Source organism: Corvus hawaiiensis, chromosome 6, assembly GCF_020740725.1.
Source record: "Corvus hawaiiensis isolate bCorHaw1 chromosome 6, bCorHaw1.pri.cur, whole genome shotgun sequence".
NCBI lineage: Eukaryota > Metazoa > Chordata > Aves > Passeriformes > Corvidae > Corvus > Corvus hawaiiensis.
In genome coordinates, this window is record NC_063218.1 from 15,845,578 (window position 1) to 15,870,184 (window position 24,607).

The following is a 24,607-nucleotide window of genomic DNA, read 5'->3' on the forward strand; positions in this document are numbered from 1 at the left end:
GTGTCATCATTTGTATCGGTGGGCTGTGAAACACTGCCTGCTTCAGCAGTATGGTATGTTTTAGTGAGTCCAGCAGTGACCACTTAAACCTAATTGGGTATGTGTGTTTCAAGGAGTTATTTCCTTGTAGTTAAAAAACAAACCACAGAGATGAATGTAAATACAGAACACTCTTGTTCTTTAGCTTTATCTGCATGTCATGCAGCTGTGTGTAGATGCTGCTTTGTTCAGGAACATGCTGTTCCTTCGATTACAAAATCTCATCTCACTTTTGGGGAATTTACAGGCTGAGGATCCAGCCCCCTCTGGCTGCTGTCACTGGAGTCTGGTACCAGTGCAGATGGAATGGGCTCTCCTTGCTGCTGTTTGAAGGGTGAGGGGCTGGTGGGGGTAATGGTGAGGTTACTCCCATACAAGTTCATCAGTATGTTTTGCTTTGTAGCAGAGAATGTAATTGCTTGGAGCTGTTTGGGGTGACAGACCAGCTGAAGAGTGTGAAGACAGCCAAACAGACCTGAACCCAGCCGGCCAGGACCTGAAGGGATGGCTGTAGCAGTTGCTTAGGGAAAGTATGAGGCACAGAGCAAATGTGCTCACCTTGCCCTTGGCAGACCCTCCTTGCATTCTGTCAGTCACTTCTAGAGACTTTGGTGGCAGCAGTTGTGTCCGTGGTACCACCTGTAATAGCCATGGATGGATCTGCTCCACATAAACCTATTAACGCATTTTTGAACTTGCTTTCATTTCTGCCATCGGGGAACATAGGGAGGCTATTGGCGTTTGTTGGCAGTTCTCTAGTTTGGCCATGAGTAAAAACATAAGCAAATACAAAGTTGCATTTGCTGTGTTGGAGGGGGGGGTTGGGTTTTGGTTTTAGCATGGTTTTTTTGTTTGTTTGTGTTTTTTTAAGCCTGTAAAGGAATAGGTATTACTTATTTTTAAGTGTATGTCTAGGTGTTCATTTTACAAAAGCACCCTGTCTCTTGGCTAATAAAAAAAAAAAATTTGGTCAAGATGTCTTGAAAAGTTCAGAAGTCAAAAGTTCTTCCCTAAAAGAAAACACTTTCCTGCTAAAAATAAAATAGCTTCTAGATGAAGGAGGAGGAACTAAGAGTTTGGTACAGTTTAGAAGCCATCTTCTAACTTAATCTAGTGCATGGTAATCTGTGACTTGAAACCAACAGTGGAGGGGTTTGTGGAACTTAAAAGCCCCTTGTAACTGAAGAGAGAAGAGTGTACAGATCTTCATTTGTTGCCTGATGAGGTTAAGCGCTAACATAGCGGAGGGGCACTCTGAGAAAGTGAAGCACTGAATTAGTACTGCAATAGTAACAGAACCCCTGTCTTTCTAGCATTTATGCCAAATGTGCAATTAATTTTTTAATAAAATCTGCACCTGACTTTTGTCTTATATTGAGAGCATTGAGTTTTTCTGGTCTTCCTATTGATTTTTTTAGTTAACATTGCCTTTCTCAGGTCTCAAGAATGACTTTAAGTTGCTTCAGGTCTGCATTCTTTCACCCCGGTGTCTTAAATGGATTTTCTTTGCCAGTAAGTCTTTAAGCACAGATGTGCATGCACTCAGCCAGCCTCATGGTTTTAGAGTTACTGTGCTGTCTGGAACAGGTATACACCGACAATGTGTTGAGTCATGATGTTTCCAGCATTTGTGGCTTTAACGTGTCATCTGAGATAGTCTGGGTAAACTGTGTTACCAGAGACTCCTGTACAAGGCACCCTGGCATGATAGAGCTGTGTGTGAAGCTCAGCATTCAGATACACTTGCTAGTTGGAGGGGTGGGAAGAGAAGGATACAGGGAGCTTGTTCTGAGGTTGCCTGTGGTGCTGCTCTTGTTTTGTCGACAAAGAGGGAGCTTAATTCACTGGAGCTGTCAATCTGGTAGTTTTCAGGCATTGAAAGAAAACTCCTGTAAAACCGTGTGTAAGAGGGAGGAAAGGAAAAAGCAACTAAGCAAGACTACTATTTTGATGAAAGATTGATGATATAAAAATCCCCCCACAATTGTAGTTGCTGACCTGCACACTGTATCTAGTAGAAAAGGGGAAAGCGTAAGAGTAAAAGGGAAGTATTATTGCTGGCATATTGGGTTGGAGCACTGTGTGCTGGGGGAAAAGTACATGATGGTAGAATTGAACAGCACCCTTTGTCCCTTGGTAGAAGTTTTCTTTTTCAAAACTGCCACCTTTTAAAGCTTGTTTAGTCTGTGGAGAAAAATAGTTTGTGCTACACTGTTAGTTGTTCCTGGTTGCATGAACCGCAAGTGGGAACTGGGGCAAAAGATCTATTTGCAAGTGAACAAGCACTGGATGGGGTTATATTTTTTTGACTTTGTGGCTTGATATTTTGGTGTAACCTTTCCTTCTGTCTCAAGAAATAGATCAAAGTCCAGGGATTTTGTCCAGCTTGAAGTGAATTTTGAAAAGAGTAGGTCTTTTTTTGACCTTTTTCCTGAACAAAAATTTTAACATGCTTTGAATAGAAAGTACAGGCTTGCTGCTAGATAGGGGATTGAAACTCCATTTTGTTTTTCTTTCTCTTTCTAATGCTATTTTAGGCCCTCAATTCTCAGCATCTGGGAGGATGTGTGCTTCAAATTTTGGTTTCTGTTTTTTTGGGGTTTTTTCTGTGATTCAGTAGAGTGAAAAATCTTTGGTCATAGGCATCCACCAGTCTAAATTGCTTTTGTTTGGGGCTAACTTAGTTTCAAGAACTCTTAGCTAGTGTCCTTTCTGATTCCTTTGTTAGTGCAATGTAACTAGCTTTAGTCTTTATGTGTGCTATAGGGCATTGATCTTCATCACTTTTATTGCTTACTAGTGATGGATAGCCCATTTTCAACTAGCATTGCTCCTCAAGGTAGAGCATTCTTGTGGATCAGAACTTGCTTTTTTCTGTAAAAATAGTGGATCTTGCTGTTGTCTGGCCTAAATGTAATTTAAAGGCTCTGTTAGATATCTTTAAGTATCTGACAAGTTATCATTGGTTCCAGATATTGTAATCAAACCGCATGGATCTTTAGCATATAGCTCGTGTCTCCCTGAGAGGGCTCTGGAGAGTAGAGAAGACTTTGCTTGATTGATGCTGGTCAGCTGCTGTTTTAATTGTGAATGTTTCTAAGAGACTGATGGGATGTAAGTGCTCATTTGAGTCAAATAGGAGTGGAGCCCACAATGACACTGTGAGGAGTGAGAAGTGATTGAATGAGAAAGGCATGGGGTCATTGGGGAGTTTTGTCTTTTCTCTCTGAGTAAAGTAAGCTCAAGTGCATAGCAGAGAATTAAGGTTGCAGCAAACTATCACTTCCAGGTATGCTGTGCTGACCACCAGCTCTTGTAGTAAAAGTCTTTCCTCATTTTTGTGCTGCTGTGTTCAGTGGTTTCCTGATCAGTGAAGGGGCTGCATCTTGGCTCACAATAGGTATTGTTTGGGTGGGGGTTGGCACAATATTTTTGTGCTGTGATTTGATCCCTAGTTTGTCTTGAATAATCTATTAAAATGTAATGCTTAATCCCTTTCCTTTTTGGCAGGTTTTTCTGTAGTATTTTGCAGTAGTAATGAAACAGTGTAGCTCTGCTTGCAAGAGAATCACTGAAGAAAAACAGTATTTTGGGATGTTTCTTTTGTGCCTTTGGCTATAGAACAGAAAGAACAGCCAGAGGCAGAGTAGGTTGGACCTCCAGTCTGACACACTGTCTGTTCATATGTTAACAAATAACTTCCCTGATTTTCCCTAGTTTCTCCTGTTTGCCATTGTGAAAAAGTTCTGTAGAAACAGATATTGGGAAATTTCTTCAAACAGGGAAATATGTTTCTGAAATCACAGAACATGGTTAGAACATTTACTACAGCTAATGTGTGTTTTCAAAGTCACTTTGGTACCGGCAGACTATGGAAAAGCATGTTTCTTCCCTGCCCCCTACCCCAAATTACACTAACAGCAATTAGGAGACCTTAATTAAAATGCTTAGTTCATAGCTTGGGCAAGACTTTGGAAACAAAGTAATTTATTCTTAGACAGCTTTTCCAAAGATTTCTTCTGGTGCAAAGCTGTTTCCTGATGTGTAAGATCAAGATCTCTAAATCTTGTTTCTTAGACAAATTAGATGGGGGACAAGTTCTTTGTACAAGTGCTTATTCCTGAAAAAGTAATCCTTGCATATGAATTAGGTTAAGATTCAGAAAAGCTCCTACTTTTTAAGGTGTTGAGTTTCTTTGACCTTGGTGGGAACTGATCATGTTCTCAGGTTTTGGCCTAACTCAGCTCACTCTGAAGGTATTAGGAATTTCTGTAGCTGGATTCCTTGGGAACTGGATATTCTGAACTGGTGTTCAGATTTTTTTTCTTTTTAAATGGAAAGCGTGAGAGACTTGGAATGGAATGGAGATTGAATTTTTTAATGTTGGCACAAGTTTGATGGCGAACCTGGATCACCACATGGATTTCTTTCACTGGCTTGTTCTTGCCTCGTTGTACCATAGCTACTGACAGCAGGCACTTAAAAGATGGCATGGCTTGATAAGAACAGCTGATGGCCAAGAATCAAAAAGGTGGTAGGTAGTAATTAAAACATGCAACCATGATGCCATTGAAAGTACACTAAATGCCTACTTGTCCCAGGGAAGTATCCAGTAGTGTAATTTGAAATTTGTTTTTGTAGGACCAAGTACAGTATTTGAGTTTCCTTTTGCTTGTTAGTGCTGTTGTCACCTTTTCTTATGTTGACTGATACGTGGGTGTGAAAGCTCCCTGGCAGAAATAGACTTTTAGCACACTTGCTGCTGGTAGTGAAACCTGAACCACAAAGGGTTTGTTTCTGGAAAATGTGCATGGTCCATGTGAAATCTCCTGGTTCCCTCTCCCTTTAAATTGAAGTAGATTGCCAGTTTAGGGCTGATCCAGGCAGATTGGAGCAGCCTAGCAGTGCTGTTAATATTAAAAGGCTTGTGCCGGAGAATGTTTTTGGTTTAATATTTTTCGGTCTTTGAAACAGGTAATGTCTGTGCGGGGCTGCTTTCGGTAGCTGCTTTGGCTTTGAGAGGATCATTGTTGGAGCCTTTTATAAGAGCAGCGATGAAGGTTCTCTTTCAGTAAAACTTGACTTCCTTTTGATGAAATAAAAACTCTTAAAAGGTTAACTTTTTCTCATTCTTTGTATGTCTTCAAAAGTGAAAATTTTTTCTCTGGCTTTTTTCCTTCTCTCCAACACTTCAGGAAATTAAATTATTTGTTTAAAATGCCTTTTGGCGGTGTTGGATGCCTACAGGAACTCAGAGGTATTTCTGCAAGGCCAATCCCCAAAAAACCTGAGAGATGGATCTTTCCTGCTGTACTGTAAGTGTATAGTTTGACTATGAGTTTTTGAAGCACTCTGCCCAGACAGTTTTGAAATATGAGTCTTAGGTGTATGTAGATGAGCTGGGAACAATTGAAATGTGTTTAAATCTTGATGTCTTCCATGTATTCACTAGGACAGGGGTTTTACAGGGAGTTTCCAAATCAAGGAATACTCCCCTCACCAAGAGAGACTAAAGACCCTTGAATCAGACACAGGCCTGGCAGCCAAAATAGGGTTGGCTTTTGGCTCAGTAGTAGGCTTAGCTGTAACTTAAATTCATTCGAAAATTCACTAATTTACTTTTCTGCATGTCTGAAGTAATACAAACCTGTCAGAATGCTGTTCAGTGGCTTATCATTGTATATGTTGCTCAAAGATCATTGGATCTTGAAGAAGAGCCAGTCTGTGTATTACTTCATCTTGTTATTTGTCAGCAGCTCTTAATTTACATTTAGCTATTCCAACACATGGTTCAAAATTAAAAAATTAAAGTTGTTAAAATTTGTCTCCTTCTCATTGGTGATTTCTGTAGAGGATTATTATTGGACCTAGTTGTTGAGGATGCCAAGATGTTTTAACAATTTTAGTTCACTCAACTGCTGTTCTCTTTCAGACCTATTTAGCTTATGAATGTTTTCAGTTCATATACAGAGTAAGTTACTCAGTTTTTGCCAAGCTAAGATTTCATCCTGCATTGACTTTCCTAACTTGGTAACTTTAATTTGTGGTGAAAATAAAACCATGGTTTGAAAAGCAAGCAAAGGAGAGGAGGAGTCAGGAGGCTGTGTACCAATCCAGTGTAGAAGAGAGAGTGACAGTGGTAAGGATTGTTTTCTTAATTATATTTTTTCTGTACTTCTTGTGTGGCTGCCTGAGTTCCAAGAAAGCCCTTGTAACTCTGTAGAGCAAGTAGTTGCCATTTTCCAAGTGTACATGAAACCTGCTCAGGAAAATGAAAACTCTGGAATCTACAAATAAATTTGAGGTTGAACATAAACCTGCTTAGGCTAATGGGAAGGTTTACCTAAATTGGAAATTTGGAAAAAAAATCCCCCAAAGTAGAAGTATTTTACTCTTCTTATAGCAGCTTATCTATGAAGGTACTATATAACTTACTCATCTAGCTGTGAACTTAAAAAAAAAAAAAAAAAAAGAGAAATAATCACTTCTCAAGTGATTAATTTTCTTTCACATCTGTATGTTGTTTACTGGGACCAGCTCTTCAGGAAGTCTGCACTCCTCTGTGTTTATTCTACACAGTTTTACTTGTATTAAACATCTGAAAGGCTCAAATGATTGGCTAGTTGAGGGTTGTATCAGCAGTGGTAACAGCTTGGTTTTGTCATGCTTATTTAAAAACTAAAAGATCAGGTATAGTCTGCAGCCTTTTTTCTAAAAGAAGTTGCTGTTCACCATTGTACCAAGAAACTATTTTTTCCCTTCTAAATGAGGCCTGGATCTCCTAGGAGATTTGAAGACTGCATAGTTATTTTCTGAAATATGGGATGATTTGATGCATCTTCTAAAATGATGTTTGAGAAATAGCACCGTACCTCTTCCCAGTGGCCAGCAAGCAGCACACAGCAGTGTTTCAGTCTTCCCTTACAGGTGAGGATGTAGCTGTGTGAACCTCTGGCCTCAGATCCCATCCTAACAGTGAAAGTGGAGCAGTGTAATCTAAACACTCCCAAGTGAAAAAAAGGGGGCAGTTAATAAGGTGAGCTCTTGTCAGTTGTCTCAGTCACAGGACTGAAAACAGTGTGTCTGCAGAACACAGTGTGTTCAGTTAATCTCTGGGTATGTGAAGGTTTCAAGGAGTGCTCTCACAGGAGAGAATAAAATGCCTAATCAGAATGAAACCTTTCTAGACTACAAAGCCCTGTGCCTCCTCTCCTGGCTGCTTTTCAAATGGACAGCTGTGAGCCGTATGTAGGAAAGAAGATGGATGTGGCGATCAGAGCGGGCTGCCTGCTGTGATGCCCTGAGCTGGTCTAAGCACCCTTCCTGATCCAACACAAGGGTCATGCATGCACTTAAGTTGGGGTGCTGTTTCCGCTTCTTCTGAAGGAAGTTCATGTTGTTGAGTTGTCCTGGTGTGATACTGTGTTCTTTTTACCATGATTTTGTGGATGACTTGTAGACTAGTACTGGCTTCTGAAACTGCATGTTTGCATCAGGGAAAGGAGATCCTTACTCTGTGTTCTTATTTTATACTCAGATTGGCAGTGTGCCATAGATTTCCCATGCTGTTGATCTGTTGGAGAGTGCATTTCTGGTCTCTCTCCCTTGCTCTCTAAGGTATGATTTTTTTTTTTTTTTTTTTTGTCATTCGTTTGTTGGATTTTTGTGGGGTTTTGTTTGGTTTTTTTTGTTGTTTTTTTCAAGGAGGAGATTTAAATGTGGTCCTTTTCCTCTTGGCTTTGTAAATCCTTTGGAAGAATTTCTGTATGGTCCCACTTGTGTTGAAGAAATTGTGTTAAGCACCCTGTGACTGGGTGTCAGGGGAGGCTTAAGTTAGGCATTAGGCAGAAATTCTTCACAGAAAGGGTGATTAGATACTGCAGTGGACTGCTCAGGGACATGGTGGAGTCATCATCCCTGGAGGTCTTTAAGGAAATGCTGGACGTGGCACTTGCTGCTATGGTTTAGTTGACATGGTGGTCTTCAGTCATAGGTTGGACTTGAACTCAGAGGACTTCTCCAACCTAATTGATGCTGGGATTCTATGTGTGATTTGTCCGTTCTGCAGCTGTGTGGTAAGTGGTAAAGGGCTGCTAGAGTAGTTTCCATTCTGAATGGAGTACTTGGTGATGGTACTGGCCCACTGTCCAGCTAATGCAGCTGGTGTCTTGAGCATATGCACAGAAGTGATTAAATTCAAGGTCGTTGTTGCTATGCAGGTAGCAGTTTATGGCAATGTCCAAAATGCTCACTGATGTTCAAAAACTTCCTGCTGGTTGCTTTGGGTATGGAAGATATGATGGTCCCTAGCAGGTGCTTTTCTCTTTCCCTCCATACTACCATGCTGTGGAGGATAGAAAAGACAGCACGACAGCTGCCACCTTGTCTTGTATCACTGGCGTGAGAGAGCAGCAGGGATGGCTGCAGTACTGCAGTGCCCTCCCAGGCAAGGGCTGGGGGGCTGGGGATTCTTTAGCCCTCTGTCTTTGGGTCCCAGAATGCACAGGTGTCACATTCAGGGTTTCTAATAACAGCAAATGAAGGCAGTGGGTACTGCAGGATGAACATGGAAGGACTCAAGAGGAGTTCCTTGCTTTTGTGTGGAGTGTAGGATAGATGGGCCTTTGGAGTAAGATGCAGATGTGGCCAGGGTAACCGTTGAGCCTGTGGGATGCAGCTAGTGGAAGCCTCGGTGTTCCAAGTGAGAGCAATGAGGTGGGTGAGAGAGTAAAGAGCACCAGCAGTAAAAGTGAGGGACAGCATGAGAGGCAGAGTTTGCAGTTCTAGCCTCCTGTCCCTGGAATGTGTTTTGATTGAGGCACTGATGGGACTCAGTACATCCTCCTCAGAGGCTGCAGTTTTAAAACCCATTTCATGTAAAACCTTTCCACTGAAAAACTGAATTCTAACTTTAGCTCTTTAAAAATGCTTTTTTATCTGGGTTTATAGAAGAAATATAAACTTCTGCTATGTACATGAAGTGTGTAATGGTGAGCTTCACATCCACAGCTTCCGTTGCCTCTATTTTCTGAGCATGTTCATCATCAGTGGAGGTGTTTGGTACTCGACAGCATAAGCCTGCCCTGCCTACTTACACTACTAGAAAGGTGCAAGACCAGTGATGTTTGGCTTGGTGCCATTAAATTACAGCACAAGAACTGTATGGCTGTAGGTGAACAGAGACATCAGATCTTGAGCAAGCCGAGCGCTGAGGCAGTGGTAAACTTTCAGGAAGAAATTAAAAGAAACTTACTCTTTGGTGTTACGTTCTCTCTAGTTCTCTCTTGTGTATTAGCAGAGGCAGAAATTTAATGTCAAGTTCAGCACACAGGTTATCTTTGGAATCACCTGTAAGCAGTTTACTGTAAGATAGGATGCAAGACTTTGTGGGTTAGTGCCTTAATTATAGTGGCATATTTATAGAGAATTACTTGAAAAAGAGAAATATTCCTGCTTTTAACAATATTAAAATTTTCTTTTGTTTTCACATAAGGGCTTATTCATTCTTTCTCAGTTCATAGCCTTAAATGGCCAAAAATGCAGTTTTACATTTTTTTTCTTTCATTTCCTAATTGTTAGTCTGTTGGCTTTTTCTCTCTCTAGTGGTGTGAGCAGAGAAGTTAATTTTCACCAGGGAAAGTTTCTGAAAAAAGTCTAGGTGTGACTTTGCTAGGATTTTTCTAATGAGAACACCACAATGTGAAAACAGTGGAATCATAATTAAGTGATCTTTTACCTTTCCAGTGTCACTTCTGACTGAATATGCTGAAGAGAGACAGGGACATGAATGAAGATGTAGTGTACCTCTGTAAGCAGGGTCTGTGGTTTAAAAGCGCCCTGGAGCACTTGGCTGCTGTTGTAAACTCCATTGGAAATTAGTAATTGGAACTGTAGGTACTATGTCTGACCAAGATGTAGGTCAATGCTTTTGTCAGTTCAAAAAATTTGCACTTTAGTACTTTACACTGGAACTGGTCTGAAGCCAGGCTTTGAGAGAGGGTCCTGCTGCAAAATCAAGGCTGGCTATGGTGCTGTTGGACTGCCCTGGTGGGCTGTTGTCAGCTGTGCTGGCTGGTCTGCAGCCTTCCAGGTCTGAGTGCTGTCTGTGGGACTGGGGGGATGTTTGGCTGGTGTCTGCCTTGGGGCAGTGATGTGGAGACATGCAGGCCAGGCTGGAGGAAGATTTTTTATGCAATGTGGATATGGATGCTAGAATTCAGAGGGAGGGAAAAAGGCAGGCGTTCTAACTATTCTTGCAAAAATATAAGTAACCTGGCAATTTTTTTATTTTTATCTGGAAACTAGAGAAAATAGTTAGGGGTGACAGTGTTTTATTGAGATGTGGGGGAGGAGTCCAAATAATATGACAGTTTACAGTCTCTTAAGTGCAACTTTTGCAAGGTTTTGATTCTCATTTTATAACCATCATGACATTTTTATGGTCAACTGGGATGATTTTGAAGAGGAATGTTTTTGCTAAATTGGATTAGCTTCTGCCCTTAAGGTGATGCCTGTGTATTTGGTACCTTAGACTGACCAAGCACAAAACCCTGCCAGTCCATAATACCCACCCAGTGCAGGAGTGAAGTCAGCAAGGCTGAGCAACCACGTGCAAGGGGGTAGTTACGTAAAGCTGGGCGTGGAGCAGCCTCCATTGCTATGAAACACAGCTGACTGCAGGATATGATGTGCAAAGAGCTGTGAAAACATGCTGCCAGGGAAAAAGACTTCTTGGGATAAGAAATCCTGCTGTTGCAGATAGATGTGCTAGTGGAGTGTAAAAGCAGACACTTGTTCAAGGATTTTCTCTTGCCCTCACAAACAAGAATTCATGAAAATATTTGGAGCGATTTTTTTATTTACTAAGAGATTGAGAGGTAAATGTGTACATTTGCAGATTTTAGTAGTATAATATGGTTCAGTCATTTTAATTTACTGTTACTTGATAAGTTAAGCAACAGCAAATGGGATGAACAAAAGTCATGTTACTTATAGTTCAAAGATCTAAGACATTCAGGATTTTTGACATTATTTGAAGTTGTAATTTAATGCAGATTTTTTCTTATGTATAGTGATTCTTCAAGTTCTTATATATATCTTGGAATTACAGCAATGTAAAAGTTGTAACAAGTCCTTTTCCTTTATGTTGATTGTATCTCCAATTAACCTGTGATGTAATTCTGGCAATATCTTTGAGCTGATCCTGTGTATAACACTGTTGAATGTGAAAGCCCTGAAGAGAAAACATGGGGTGCAGCAGTGTGCATCCAATAATGAGCAATGTGGAAATCAGTCTGAAACAGCAGAGGAGTCGCCAGCTTCTCCTTGCCTTGTGTTGTGTAGTCACCTATAGGCTTGAAATCCCTGTGCATGGTATAACAGCATCTCCACAGTGCTTATCTCCTGTGTCTACAAACAAAAGAAGCGAGCAAGAGAAAATGACTATGCTTGTCCGAGGGAGATTTGTTCTGTGATCATGTGTAATCAAACATGTAATAAACTACTTGTATTTTTCCTTCTAATTAGTTGCTGCCAATTATTGGGATTGAAGAGTGAGTTTCAGGAGATGAACAGATATACCCCAGAGGAAAACAACTAGCTGCTACTGTGCTTTTGTGTGACTGCCTCTCCAGATCCCACTCTAAAGCTGGATCAGCTGTTTATATGTCCACCTCCTTAGTAATAAGGACAATGGTAATTTGGTAGATTAGAATAGAAATGTAGCTTTTCCTTTTCCTGTAAGAGGAATTTAGGTTATCTTTTAAAGTTATCAGTGTGTTGTGATCACACCAGTGTTGTAATGGAGAGGGGCAGGTGCCAGATAATCTAGATAAGTCCATAAAGGGAAGCAAATGTAAAAGATGCAGCTGAACTGTTGGCCTAAGGCTTTTTTTTCTGAGAGGAAGAAGTAGGGTATGAGTAACAGAGCTCAGGTACAATGGTAGGACTTAGCTTGTTGAGGCAGCTTCGAGGCCCAAAAAATTCTGTGTCTCTCCCAGTTATGAAGTGTAGCAGACCTCCCAGCAGATCTGCAGCTGGGCTAGAGTGGAATCTGGTTAGAAAATGGAACAGCATTTTGGGGGTTATATATCAGCTCCTGCATGCCCTGGCCAAATTTGGGAAAGTTGTCATCTCAAAACACGTGTGTTCAGTCACTGATGGAAACGATGGGTGTAACAGTTGCTGTCTAGGCTAAGTCAAGAAAAAAAACCAAGGCCAGGATGAATTAGGGGGCCCTCTGTGTTCATGTGTACCCCAGTGTCAGTGTGAGAGAGAGGAGCAGCAACGTGTGCCATGGAATGTCAGGGCTGTGGGAGACAGCAAGGCGCGTGCTGTGGGTATTGGCTCAAGGCAGAGCTCTGAAGGGACCTCTTGGGCAAAAGTCGCACCTGCAGAAGGACTGAAGCTAATCAGAAAAAGAAGGTTTGGTTCACAGAGATGGGATGCTCGAAATTTCTTGCAAGCAAACAGGATTTGTATTGAGCTTCTGTCTTTGTCATTCACTTCACCTTTCAGACGTAAGCTGTTTTTTTAACAGCTTGGCTAAAAACCAGGCAGTATTTGTGTTTTATGATTTATCTGCTACTGCTTAAAGCAAGAACCTTATGGACTGGAAGAAATGGGGAGAATTTTAATCTTTCTCTAGCAGCAAACTTCAGTGTAATGTAGAGCAGATAAAATGCCTGATAAAATAGATGTATTTGTAGCACATACATAGATGTGCTTCTCTGAAGTGGTCTAATCACCATAACAGAATTTGCACCAGCTAGGGTGGAGATTTCTTGAAGATACTGTTTTGTGCTTTTCAGGTGCAGAAACTATGATAAACAAGGGACACTTCATCTCGCTGTCTAATCTCTGGTCCAGCTTCAAGTCTGTACTTTCTGACCTTGGCTGATCCTATGCCTATCCCTGCTCAAAGCTTTTGGTGTATTTCTGTGAATCTTCATGGTCTATATTGCCTTGGTATTAAGAGGTTGGCAGCAGTACCTTGTTCCCTATGTTGGATTTCCAGCTTCTCAAACTGCAGCCCTATCCAATGGGATCGGTGGAAAACTCTGTTCTCTTACCTGAACTTTTTTGCCCAGGGTGTGTGTGTTGGGTTTTTTTAGTTTATTCTTTATGATCCCCACCCCAATTTTCACATCAGCTATTAAAATGATTCTGTATGCTTTATAATAAAGAACATTTCTTAACTTGCCATCTCTCCATTTAGATACTTTTTCTTTTAAGGACCATACTCAAATATTGCATGTTGCAGAAATTTTACTTCATTTCCAGGATTGTGTGTAGTTTCTGTAGACCATCAAGAATATTCACTGCAGCACTGTCAAATGCTCTATCCTATTGCTTCTCAGGGAAGTTGGCCACATGTCAATAAATGGAATATTTTCAAACAGTATGATCACTTGCTGGAAGCCAAGCTTTCATTTTATTATAAACCTGTCTACTGAGGCTTCCAAATAAAGTAAAATCATTTTTATTTGATCTACGGTGAAGTAAACTCGAGCAGAAGAATCAGTTGCAGTGGAGGGAAGTTCCCATTATTAGTATTGGCATCTGCATCTGTTCAAATGGAGAAAAGCAATCCAATTCACATTTCTTTAATTTGTACTATGTATTTTCTGCTGAACATCTTTTTCCTCTCAAGTAGAGTACCAGACTGCAGAAGTGCACTGCTCGTATTCTAAGTGCTAGTCTGTTTTCCACTGATGTGGTTCATACAGTGTTTGGGGAAGCTGCATAATGAAATAAAGGTGAAATCCAATTTCATACAATACTGAACTGCTTTTAACTGGCTTTTTATTTGGGGCTTAACCAGCCAGTCCTCTTTAAAATAACAGCTGTATTCATAAGTGCCCCAAAATAAAGATTGAAGCTTGAAATGCCTCTCAAAGGAACAAACAAAACAGGAACTGATTGGATGAGTTATGTGAGCCTGAACTGATACAGAGTTGGAGGGGAAGAGCTTTCTAGGAATGTCTGGGAATGCTAAACCTTTGCATGGATGTCCTTTTAACCTGATGGTTACCTGTGCCAGTGCATTCATCTGGCTGCAGTAACTTCCCTGCATAGGCTCCTGTTATTGGTTATGTCTGTGAATCTATGGCTGACTGCAGTTCCATAGAGGAAAATTTGTTCTGTGCATATGCAAACAGTGGTCACTTGGTGAGTGTAAAAGACAAGAAATCACAAGGGTTCTCAAAGGTGACGAAACTTAAGGGAGGCTTGGTGACTGACTTGTACAGTGCCAACACACTGTCCCTTACAGAGAGGAAAAATCAGGTTTCTTCACTGAGCAGACATGGTAACTTTCTCTTGTTTGTATAATGAAGTTTTGCACAAAGAAGAAAGCCCCAGACACCTATATATCTTACTTGAAGCCTGGCTGGAGATGAATAAACTCATTTTTGCATGGCAAGTTGCTGAACTTAAATACGTCTATGATTCCTGCCAAAAAAATGCCCAATCTCTTTTAGAGATCCAAGTAGTGAAAAAAAATTTTGTGTATTGCACATTGCTCATGCATGTCTCAGTGGGTGTCTGGCCTCTATAAAAACCCCCGAAAGGTTTATTCAAGGCTGTTTGCCAAAGTCTGGGAAAGTTGCAGAGGATGTACAGCCTTTGGTTTCAGAGTTAGTAGATTAAAAGCCCTTTCTAGATGAAAGCTGGCTTGGCAGACATGCCTTTCTCTCTGTACCCCTTGGCTTTAGCAGAGTGGAGATGTGCATTTGTTTTCCGTTGTGGTGTGCAGGAGACCTGTAGAACCTGCAGCAGCAGCCTGGGGCCCAGAAGAGCCTCGTCTCACTGGCCATACTGAGCTGGTGGTCTTCGTGCAGTGAGAATGAGAGCAGCTGAAGCTCCTTCTCAGAACATCAAGGCCCGTCTCCAGTTTAGAGACAAAGATGTCATGTGGGACAGCATCAAATGCTTTGCACAAGTCCAGGTTGATGGCATCAGTTGCTCTTCCTTTAGCCACCAAATTTGGCAGGCACAATTTGCTACCTGTCACCAATCACCTCTGTATTGTCCAAGTGTCTTAGAATAGTTTCTAGGAGGATCTGTTCCATGATCTTGCTGGGAAGTCTCCTGTGAGAATCGGGGGTTGTGAATGTGGGGCTGTTCCTATGTGTTTATATAGGGCCTCATCTGCTTGGTCTCCCTGGTCAGGTGATCTGTGTCAGACCATCACTACAGTGTCACCTGTCCTGCCGTCCCTTTAGGCCTGACCCATAAGCTCTCAGTGTGTTCCTCATTCATTCCCAGGCAGAGCTCCTTGCACTCTAGCTGGTCATTGACCTAGAGGGCGACATCCTGTCCTTGTCTCCCTGGCCTGTCCTTCCTGAAGAGCTGGTATCCTTCCATTCCAACTCTCCAGTCATAGGAACCATCCCACCGTGTTCATATGTTTCTAGAAACCTCTAATAGCTTCTGCAGTGAGAGTTTTTTTATATATAAAGATGAATACCATGTCTCTCCCTGGAAGGGATATTGTCTTCTGCCTCGTGATTCTGCTGCCTCTTCTCAGGTCTCTGAGTCATCACTGGTGTCTCATGACCTTAGAAAGACTTTTGAAAGGGATGGGTCATATGTTTGCTTTCTGCATATTAAGGGTCATATTAACATTGGGGTGACTGAGGTCATGGGGAGACAAAGGGAACTGGGAGCAGAGTGGACGTGTGTGCTCTTTGCAGCGCTTAAGGAAGCAAGCAGTTTATTGAAGCCAAAGGATGATGCTAGAGCAATTTAGCCTGCAAATCTGAAGGACTCTGACCTTTAGGAAATTAATGTCTTGTAATGGAAGATACAGTTCCAAAACAGCTTGGTTTGAAGCTGGTTTTTAATAAGGCTATAAAGAGATCATGTGGTGTGGCTGTTTGCCATAGCTGGGAACTGGAACTGATAATGTCTGGTGGGGTAAGCCTATGGCTAAAGGCTGAACCCTGCCCAACTGCTTATAATTGTCATCAGGTACTAAATCTGTCTCTGTATGCCTGGTAGGATGAATAACTCATAGCCTTTAATAATTTTTCTGTGCAGCTGTTAATCATTCCTTCTTCCCACTGGTGATTTTTCAGGTTTTTTTTTTCTTTCAAAAGACTGTGGTTAAAGGTTTTCTGTCCTTGCTGGGAAAGTAGTGAGTAGAGGCTCCCAGAACCTGGGGTCACTAGCTCCAAGAAAAGAGTCTGGCAGAGCTCAGCAGCACTGATCCGTCTTAAATGCCTAGTTTAAAAAGAAAATAGATTCTTTTGAGTTTGTATTTACTGGCTTTATGGTTTTTATAACTTAGGATACGCAGATTTTATTTCCACTCTAACTGGGTTTTTTTAGTGCTGAAATTAGTAGCCCTGTAACATTTCATTAAACAGACAGAAACTTTGTCTTAATATTTAGTGATTAAAGGCAGTTTATTTCCTTTAGTTACTGCTTGCAGTGCCTGTTTTCTTTCTTTGATGGCTTTTTCCTCCCTTCTGTTTGAATGAAGCATTGATGTTGGATGCTTCACTTTGTCATTGCTCTTGCAGGATAAGGGGTTAGTGGGTTTCCAGCTGGATCTTTGCTGTGAAGTGCTGGTGAATGTTTGTGTGTGTTGTAGTGGGAATTCATGGCACTGCAGGTGAATACCAGAGTGACGCTGCTGCTGCTCTATCAAGATCCTCTCTTATCTTCTAGTCCCTTTCAGGGCACTTTGTTCTGATACAGCACTCTTAAGAAGCATTTTTATGGCTGTAAATGGGATGATATAATGCTTTGAAGATGTGGAAAACATAAGATGGTTCTACCAAATGTCATGTGTGAATGGGGTGGTGGTGTGAAAATCACTTATGGTGTTGTAGTGTCTGATGTATGAGGGCTCCTATTGCTTGGACCATTCCCTGCTTATACAAACAAGGAAGAAATGCAAAAATGTGGCAACCTTCTGTGGGGTTTTATCCTACTTGAAAGGTCTTCCACGACAGCCCAAAATCTTGGGGGTTTTTCAGCCCACCTAGAGAGCACTTCGAGTTTGAATTGAGATGTTTTCTCCCCTGTACTACATTATCTGTACCTGCCAGACTATAAAGATGCACTCTATTTCCATTCTCCTTTGGATCTATGATACTTGACAGACTGAGGAAATAGAGAGCTCCCTTCCCCAAATGCCAACTTTAGATTAATTTCAGACATAAAACTTTCCAGAATAAAGATTAGTGGGGAAAAGCTTTCTAAAAGGTAAGTGTAGTTGGATATAAATTGGTAAAAATAACTGATTAATTGCCTGCTGGATAATCTGTGTGCAAAAAACCAAACCACAAAAGGTCCCCCTGTTACAGCAGGGTCTTGCCATGTTTCAGATGCCCCTGGGTAACTTCCACGTGCTCTGATGGCTGTGGCTGCGAGCTGGAGCCCCTGGACAGCAAGCACCCCAATATCGGAGTTGCTGCTTGGTTGCTTCCCTGATAGACAATGAGGTGGAGTCCATCAGTGATGAAAAATAATGAAAGCAAGGATTGTCATGGATATTTAATAACACAAATTCAGAGTATTCTGCTGATGGAAAAGCTAAGGCAGTTCAGCTGAGCTTGCCTTTATGCCAGGAGGGGAAATGGGCTGTCCACAAGGTTGCGGCTGGCCAGTATTGGCTGGTTTTCGGTGTGGTGGAAAGTCTTAGTGGCTGCAGGTTTTTGCTCTGAAGCATTAGTATTTATAAGCTCCCTTTGATGCCAATGTATTGCTTTTCTGTGAAAATGCTTTTTTTTTTTAATATTAAAGCAATACATTATTATTATTATTATTTGCCACTTCTTTACATGGGAAATTTTCAAAGTGAAACATTCTCATATCTGAGAAAATTAACTTCACTGCATGTACTAATAACTTCTTAGGCTATTAAAACAGAAAGATTGCCTTTTACTTTTGAAATTGTAAATTCCATTTGGCATTTTTCAGTCTGTCACTCAGACCATACAGCAAAAACAAGTTGCTTAATTTAACCATGACTATGATATACAACCTGATTATCATTTTTTCTCTTTTAACTTTCATTCACTATAATGTTCAGATCCTAGATGCTGTGGGGAATTAGTCCAAACTGTTTACTTTGAATGTTGAAAGAAAACCCAACCCCAACCCCAAAAGCCAGCTATTCTACATAGTTTAAGGCTGTGGCAAAATATCAATTTCAAGACATCGATTAATGTGCTTTTAGTAACTTGATATTGAATTCTTCTTTAAATCCATACATCATTCCAACTCAAACATGAAGTCAACTAGCATGGTAATTATTTTAATTGCTATTGCATACAGGGAGGCTTGCATTATCCAGGTTTCTGCTATAGATCTAGTAAGTTAGAACAAGGTTTTGGGTTTTACTTGGTATTGCAGGCTATTGCAGCAGTTGCTTAAATGTTTCTGGTTTTCCTTAAGTGTTGCAGTGTGTAGATGGTCTTTGGAATTAAATGTATTTAAAAATTAGTGACCTCTGGGAATGTAGTTTAGAACTGACCATCTTTCAAATAGCTATTCAATGAAAGTCGACAGATGCAGTCTCTCTTTGACCCAGCTGAGTTGCCTCTTTGGAGGCAGAAGGGAAATACAGCTAATAATGATCTTTCTTTTCTCCTCAGAAAAAGAGATTCCTCAGGAGGCAGCTAGGCCAGCTGGGAATGGGAGCCCTTCCCTTGGTAGGCAGTGGCTCACTTTCAAACTGCATGGGAAGCAAGAGGGTCATGGACAACACCATGAGGGACACAAGAGGAGTCGTCAGTACACCAAGTGGAGCAGTCATCCCATCCTGTCCTGTCAGTCATGCACTGCCTGTCCTCTGCTAAAGAAACAGCCCAAAAGAACATAAACCAGGGTTGTAGGATGTATTTTTCTTACTGGCTTTTTAAAGCACAATAGGAAGAAGTGGTAGCTGGTCCATGTCTCTGTCAGACTCCCAGCACAGTTCATTCAGCAGCTGTCTTGTCTCCGTTGTGTGTCCTGCACAGGCAGCCCCTTGTTGGGGAATGGAGGCCCACAGTCTGCTTCGTTCTCTCTGTTTGCTCCTTTTTTCTAAGGTCCTAGAGTTTCTTGTGCGTAGGATCAGCTTTCTTTCCGTGCCTGACCCTAAGCCCTTTCCCAGGTGACGTAGGGCAGTTTGTGTGGTTAGATGGTATTGCATGCTTGGTTGCATAAGGGATGTTTTGCTGCCCTGAGCTTGCAGCTGTGACCTGCCTGGCTGAAAAGCCTGGAGCCACTGGCTTAGGAAATCTTCTGGGTAGAGAATCAGCTAATAACAAAACTGAGGTGTGTGGTTGCTTGACATCCTGGTTGTTTGGATACTTCTTGTTTTTAAAATAACCGATTTTCAAATAAGGATTATTTTGGTAGAGGATTTTTTCCCCAATTAATTAGTCCTCAAAATATGCATGCTTTTATGGTTTCTTGTCCCCTGGGTTTAAGTAGAAAAAGTTCTCATATTTCAGGTAACAAAAAGGACATCCTGCTTCCCTCTGAAAAGGGGAAGACCAGCCTACAAGCCAGCTTTGGTAATTGCTTCCTTCTTCCTGTACCTTTTAAGCATGTGTGGTATCATACCTAAGAGCAGGCACCCCTTCTCTCCCTGCCTGTGTGCTCTTCTGGCTTCTTCCCTTCTGCTGGGACAGTGCAGTCGGTTTCAGTAAGTCCCAAAGTTCATTTTGGGGGGGGATTACAGAAACCATTTGGACTGACTCTTCCTCAAATGGGTTTGGCACCCAGCTCACAAACATTTATCTTTCTCAAAGTAGAATAAAGCTTATTCAGTGTGTATGCAGGCATGACAAGAAATGCAGCTTTTGCCATCAGCCACTGTTCTTCCAGGGACTCAAGAGCAGTTTTGCCTGAAGCCTAGTGTATTTCCGTGGTAGTTCCAAGTCGTTCTGTTTACTCCAGGGCAGACACAGCAAAAATGTTTGATTATTTTAAGTTTTAGCTTACAATACTGGGAATTCTTCTGATAGTCTGCTGCCCTAATTTACGGAACAGCATTCCCCATCTAATTTTTCCTATTTTTCTTGCTTAGCTCTGTGAAAATCTTGGTTTCAAAAATTTGGCTATTAACTCTTTCTCTACAAGTTTCATATTTTCTTCTCACCACAGAGTTGGAACGCATCTGGCCAGCCTCAGGTGATGATCTACAGTAGTGCTTCCCACACCATAATGGCATTATATTAATCACCCACCACTTACAGCTACTGCTGTCTGCAAGAGGGCTTTGAAATTCTTTGCAAGAGGTGCTTGGTTTCATTTTCTTTTTTATTTCCTTGCTGAGCTCTCACAACAAGCTCTCTCCTGTGTCTGTGCATTGAATGCTGCTTCTAGGCCAGAGAGACTTCAGACTGGTAAAGTGGAAGAGGGGGCAATTTGTGTCATAGATGCTGATTGATCGCCTGTCCCTTTGGGCATCTTTGTAATGGCCTCCCAAAAGAAAGACCTACTGTATTGGGAGGAAAACTGGAGGAGCCATTGTATATTCAGCAGTGTGCAGCATTTGTGACTATGGACAACACCACAGACGCTCTTAGATAGAAAAGCATTGAGAGCAGAGTTAGGCGGTCCTGTTCTATGACCTCCCCAGAAAAGGGGCTTTGATTTTCACATACAGGGCTAGCAGGAACAAGGAAGAGAGATTCTTGTCTTGTGCTTGCTGAGGCTTTTAATTTTTAAGTTAAATTCCCTATGTCTTCAAAGTGAGGAGAAGATTCTAACTTACTTAAATAGCCTGCATATATTGGGAGGAGGGCATGGAGCAGGAATGGCTGGCTTTGTGCCAGGGATTCAGTTCTGTTCTCAAGACTAGTGCAGAAATGGTTTGTTTTGCTTGATAAGTTGTCAAAGGCAGTGACTGAGCATTTCTGACTGCATGTACCTGAATCTTAATTCTCATACCAGCAGAGTAGACAACTATCTCTCCAGATCTGCCTAAATTGGCTCTACCAGTTGCAGTTCTTAACATTTTGGTGTTTAATTAGTAGGCCTCTCCAGTCTCTCATCCTTGGCGATCCAGGATCACTGGAATGATTCTCCGTATGGCCAGAGGCTTGGGCCTTTCTGATAGTATTTGAGTCCCCAGTATTTGAACTGTGCTCATGAAGGAGTTGGACTGACTGCAAGTCTTTGAACTGAAGTCCAGGGTAGCATCCTGTGTACCAAGATGATGGGGGTAGAACAAAGTTGTAAGTAAGAGAATAAATGGCTGCAAGGTGCTGTGTTCTTTCTCCCTGACATTTATACATGTATCCTTGGTTCAACATAAAAGATCTGTCAAGCATGCAGAATGTGCTGTGGTGCAATTTGCACACTCTGAGGGCAGATGAGAAATGAAAAGCAATCTAGATCTAATTAAAATTGAGATGCTCCCTCCCTAATATCAGCCACTTCCTACCTGTGCTCACCTGACAGCCCTATCACTCCCAGCACTGCAGCTGCTTAGTGTTCATCTTGGGTTACTTCTGGGGCCATGATTCACAATCTGCCAAAGTGCTTCCTAGACAGGGAGTGAAACTGAACAAGTGCTTTCCTGAATTTGAATCAGGTTATTAGTGCAGATTTTTATTGTTTGCATTCTAGTATGAAGCAGTGCTTTTCCATTAGTTTTTGTTTTTACATTTTTCCCACATTTCCAACACTAACCTTTCCTTTTTTTTTTTCTTCCTTTTTTTCAGGAAAAGAGGCGTAGAAGTAGTACAGGTGAGTAAAAGCTCTATTTTCTTCTAAAGAAGGCTTATTGATTTTAAATGCTATCATTTGGATGCCAATATGACCTGGGCTTAATGATTTTTCTTTCCATTCAGTTCTCAATAACAGATACTGCTTTTGGAAAGACAGGATTCCCCTTTTATGAAGCATGTGTTGAGCTCACATGCAGTCCAGCTTAATAGATGCCCTAGGGAAAATGGGGATGCAGTTAGGCTTTTCTTGTGTCTGTCAATTAATAAGATCTGATAGTTGATTAGGTGATGTTACTCTTTTAATTGCATTCACAGGCAGTCAAGCTTAACAGAAACAGGATCTGCCCTTTGAAAAAAAAGCTATGGCAGAAGGAATGCTCTTGTAATCCAGTGAGCAGTGAAATGATACTAAAGTGCCTTTGAGTTGTGGTCCATCTACAGATGAGTTCAGGTGTTGGCTACATTTGTTCCTTTCCAGGTCTGAATGGTCATATTTCACACAAGATGTTACTTAAAGGATAGCGTCGGCTTGTGGAAGGAATTATGTTACGTGTCAGCTGTAACACAGAGCACTATAAGCCCTAAAAGATGAGGGGGAAGCATGCTCTTTCTTTCTGGCTTATTTTGTGTGCTTAGAAGAACTGTATGTCATAGGTTTCAGTCTTGCTGATACTTACCTGGTGCTCATTTTGAACTCTAACGTGGTCAGTGAGTTCCTCGCTTAGTAACAGAGATGAAACTGCCTCAATAGAGAGGACAGAGGAGAGAGGAGGAAAATGGTGTGTCAGCCACTGGTAATTGTGGTTGCTCTTAAATTCATGTGAAAGGTGCTTCTCAACACCAGCAGGGAGCAGGAAAAAAGCACTTAACAAAAAATAAATTGAAAAATCAGGCCATGTTATTTTAAAGAATCCACTGTCAGAAAAGACTTAAAAAAATTCTCATTGCTAGTTAAAATGGAGAGTATGTCTTTCAGTTATGAATGTCTGTCTGAGAACTGCATGGTGTTAGGACAAAGGGCATATGCTTTACTGGCTGCATTTAACCTTTCACCACTACAGCATCCTCTTCCTTACCTGTACCTCCTATTGCTCAGAGCTAAGCAGCAGCTTCTTTCATCAGTTGTGATAATGGCATTACCAGACTGATAAAAACAAACCAGCATTTGCAAGGCACAGCTCGATCAGGAGCACAGGGAGAAAGTTAGCCCATATTTGTGTCATTGTCTAGGAGACATTATTATTTTAATAATACCCCAGTGTATTACAGCCTGTATTTGTTATACATATATATATGTATATGCACCTGCACTGTACATTTAAGCAGCAAGGGGCTCACATGAGATGAATTCAGTGATGCATCCATTAGTTGAGCAGAAGGCAAATTCCATGTTACTTCAGGGATTAAAGTTGCTGTCCTTCCGCAGGTTGCCTCTTAGTCTGACATTTGTGTAGCTTAATGGCTAGTCATCAGATAGACACAAAATTATTGGAAAGTATTTATTTATATTAAGAGCATTTTGGGAAACATTTGGACAGAACTAGACAGGACTTTTTCCCCATAAAAATGCTTTACGGTCTCATAATTTATTGGCTCTAATTCGACAGTGTGGTTGAGATGTCAGACTAATGTATACTGGGAACTTGTGCCCCAAAGGCATACCTTGATCACTGGTGCCTGCTGCTCTGCTGGAACAGGGTGGATGGAATTGTGAGATCACCCTTTGCATATCACTTGTGTGTTGCTTCGTACATCCCGATGTGTGTGCTTCAGCCAGTAGGGAATGTATCAGAAATGGGCTCTTTCTTCATCCCTTCTTCCTAGAAACCTTTGCTTGAGGCACTTTGCATGATCTGGCTTCTAGATGAAGGATTGTCTTGGTGTCCATCTGGTGCACAAGGTTTATTTGACAGGGGGAATATTGTCTTCCTGTGTCAAGCAGCAGCATTTTTTTGTTTCACTTCCCCTTCTCCTCCTTCAAAGAACCTGTCCTGTTAGAGAGAAACCAGCTCTTAGACCTGACAGTAAGCAAGTAACTCAAAACCCAAGATACACAGGGTGTTTACCTGAAAAAGAATTTATTCTTTACATAAATTCAGATTTTTTCTGAATGTAGACTTGCTTTCCAGTAATAAGTAATGAGTTGGAAGGTAAGGTTTAGTTACTGGCTTCTAGAGAGCAAAGCATGATGGACTGGTATGTGCTGACTTCTGTGAACAGACATCAGATTATTCTTTTCCAAAGATGTTTCACAGGAGCAGGAAAGGATTTTCTGCAACTAAAGGGAAGCTTGGAAGTCCTCAGATAAGCACCTGTGTAACTTCTATTTCCTTCCTACAGGGAGGATTTAGAGTAGTCCTCACTTCTTCAGCTAGACAGATTAAATTCTTCTATTTTGCTTTCTTAGAGCTAATTGTGCTTTACAGATTCAGTGAGCTGCTGCTAGACAGCAATTAACATTTTGTGACTTGTGTTCATGTTTTGTGTTTTGTCTTCTCTCAGACTTCCACTTTCAGCAGAAAGAGTGTTTCCAGCTTTCTATTTTTATTGAATGGGGAAACATGCACATTCTCCAAAGAGAAATGAAGCAAGAATAGGACTGGCAGTGGGATGCTAAGCAGGCATTCTCCTTAGCTAGCAGTAAGACCTTAATTAAAGCGTCACATTGAAAACAAACAGAAAACCTCTCAACTTGTGTGATGATAAATAATTGGGGTTTTTTAGAAATACTGATTAAATTTTAACATAAGAATTCACTATGAACTCAAGGTACTAGAGCTGAAATGTGCAACGTTATATAGTACAACTGAGTAACATCCATCAAGCTAGCTGGCTTAGAAGATGGTACAGTAGATTAATTAAATAAAAAGCTTTTGAGGTTATGAACTTTC

At 41.2% G+C, this 24,607-nt stretch overlaps 1 protein-coding gene across 1 annotated transcript in view; it reads left to right on the forward strand.

Annotated features, from left to right (window-relative positions):
- Window positions 1-24,607, forward strand: part of ITPK1 (inositol-tetrakisphosphate 1-kinase) — a 145,259-nt gene that overhangs the window by 9,708 nt on the left and 110,944 nt on the right. The window contains exon 3 of the mRNA XM_048307998.1: window positions 21,711-21,735. Within this exon, the coding sequence (XP_048163955.1) occupies window positions 21,711-21,735 (25 nt within the window). The remainder of the gene's footprint in view (window positions 1-21,710; window positions 21,736-24,607) is intronic.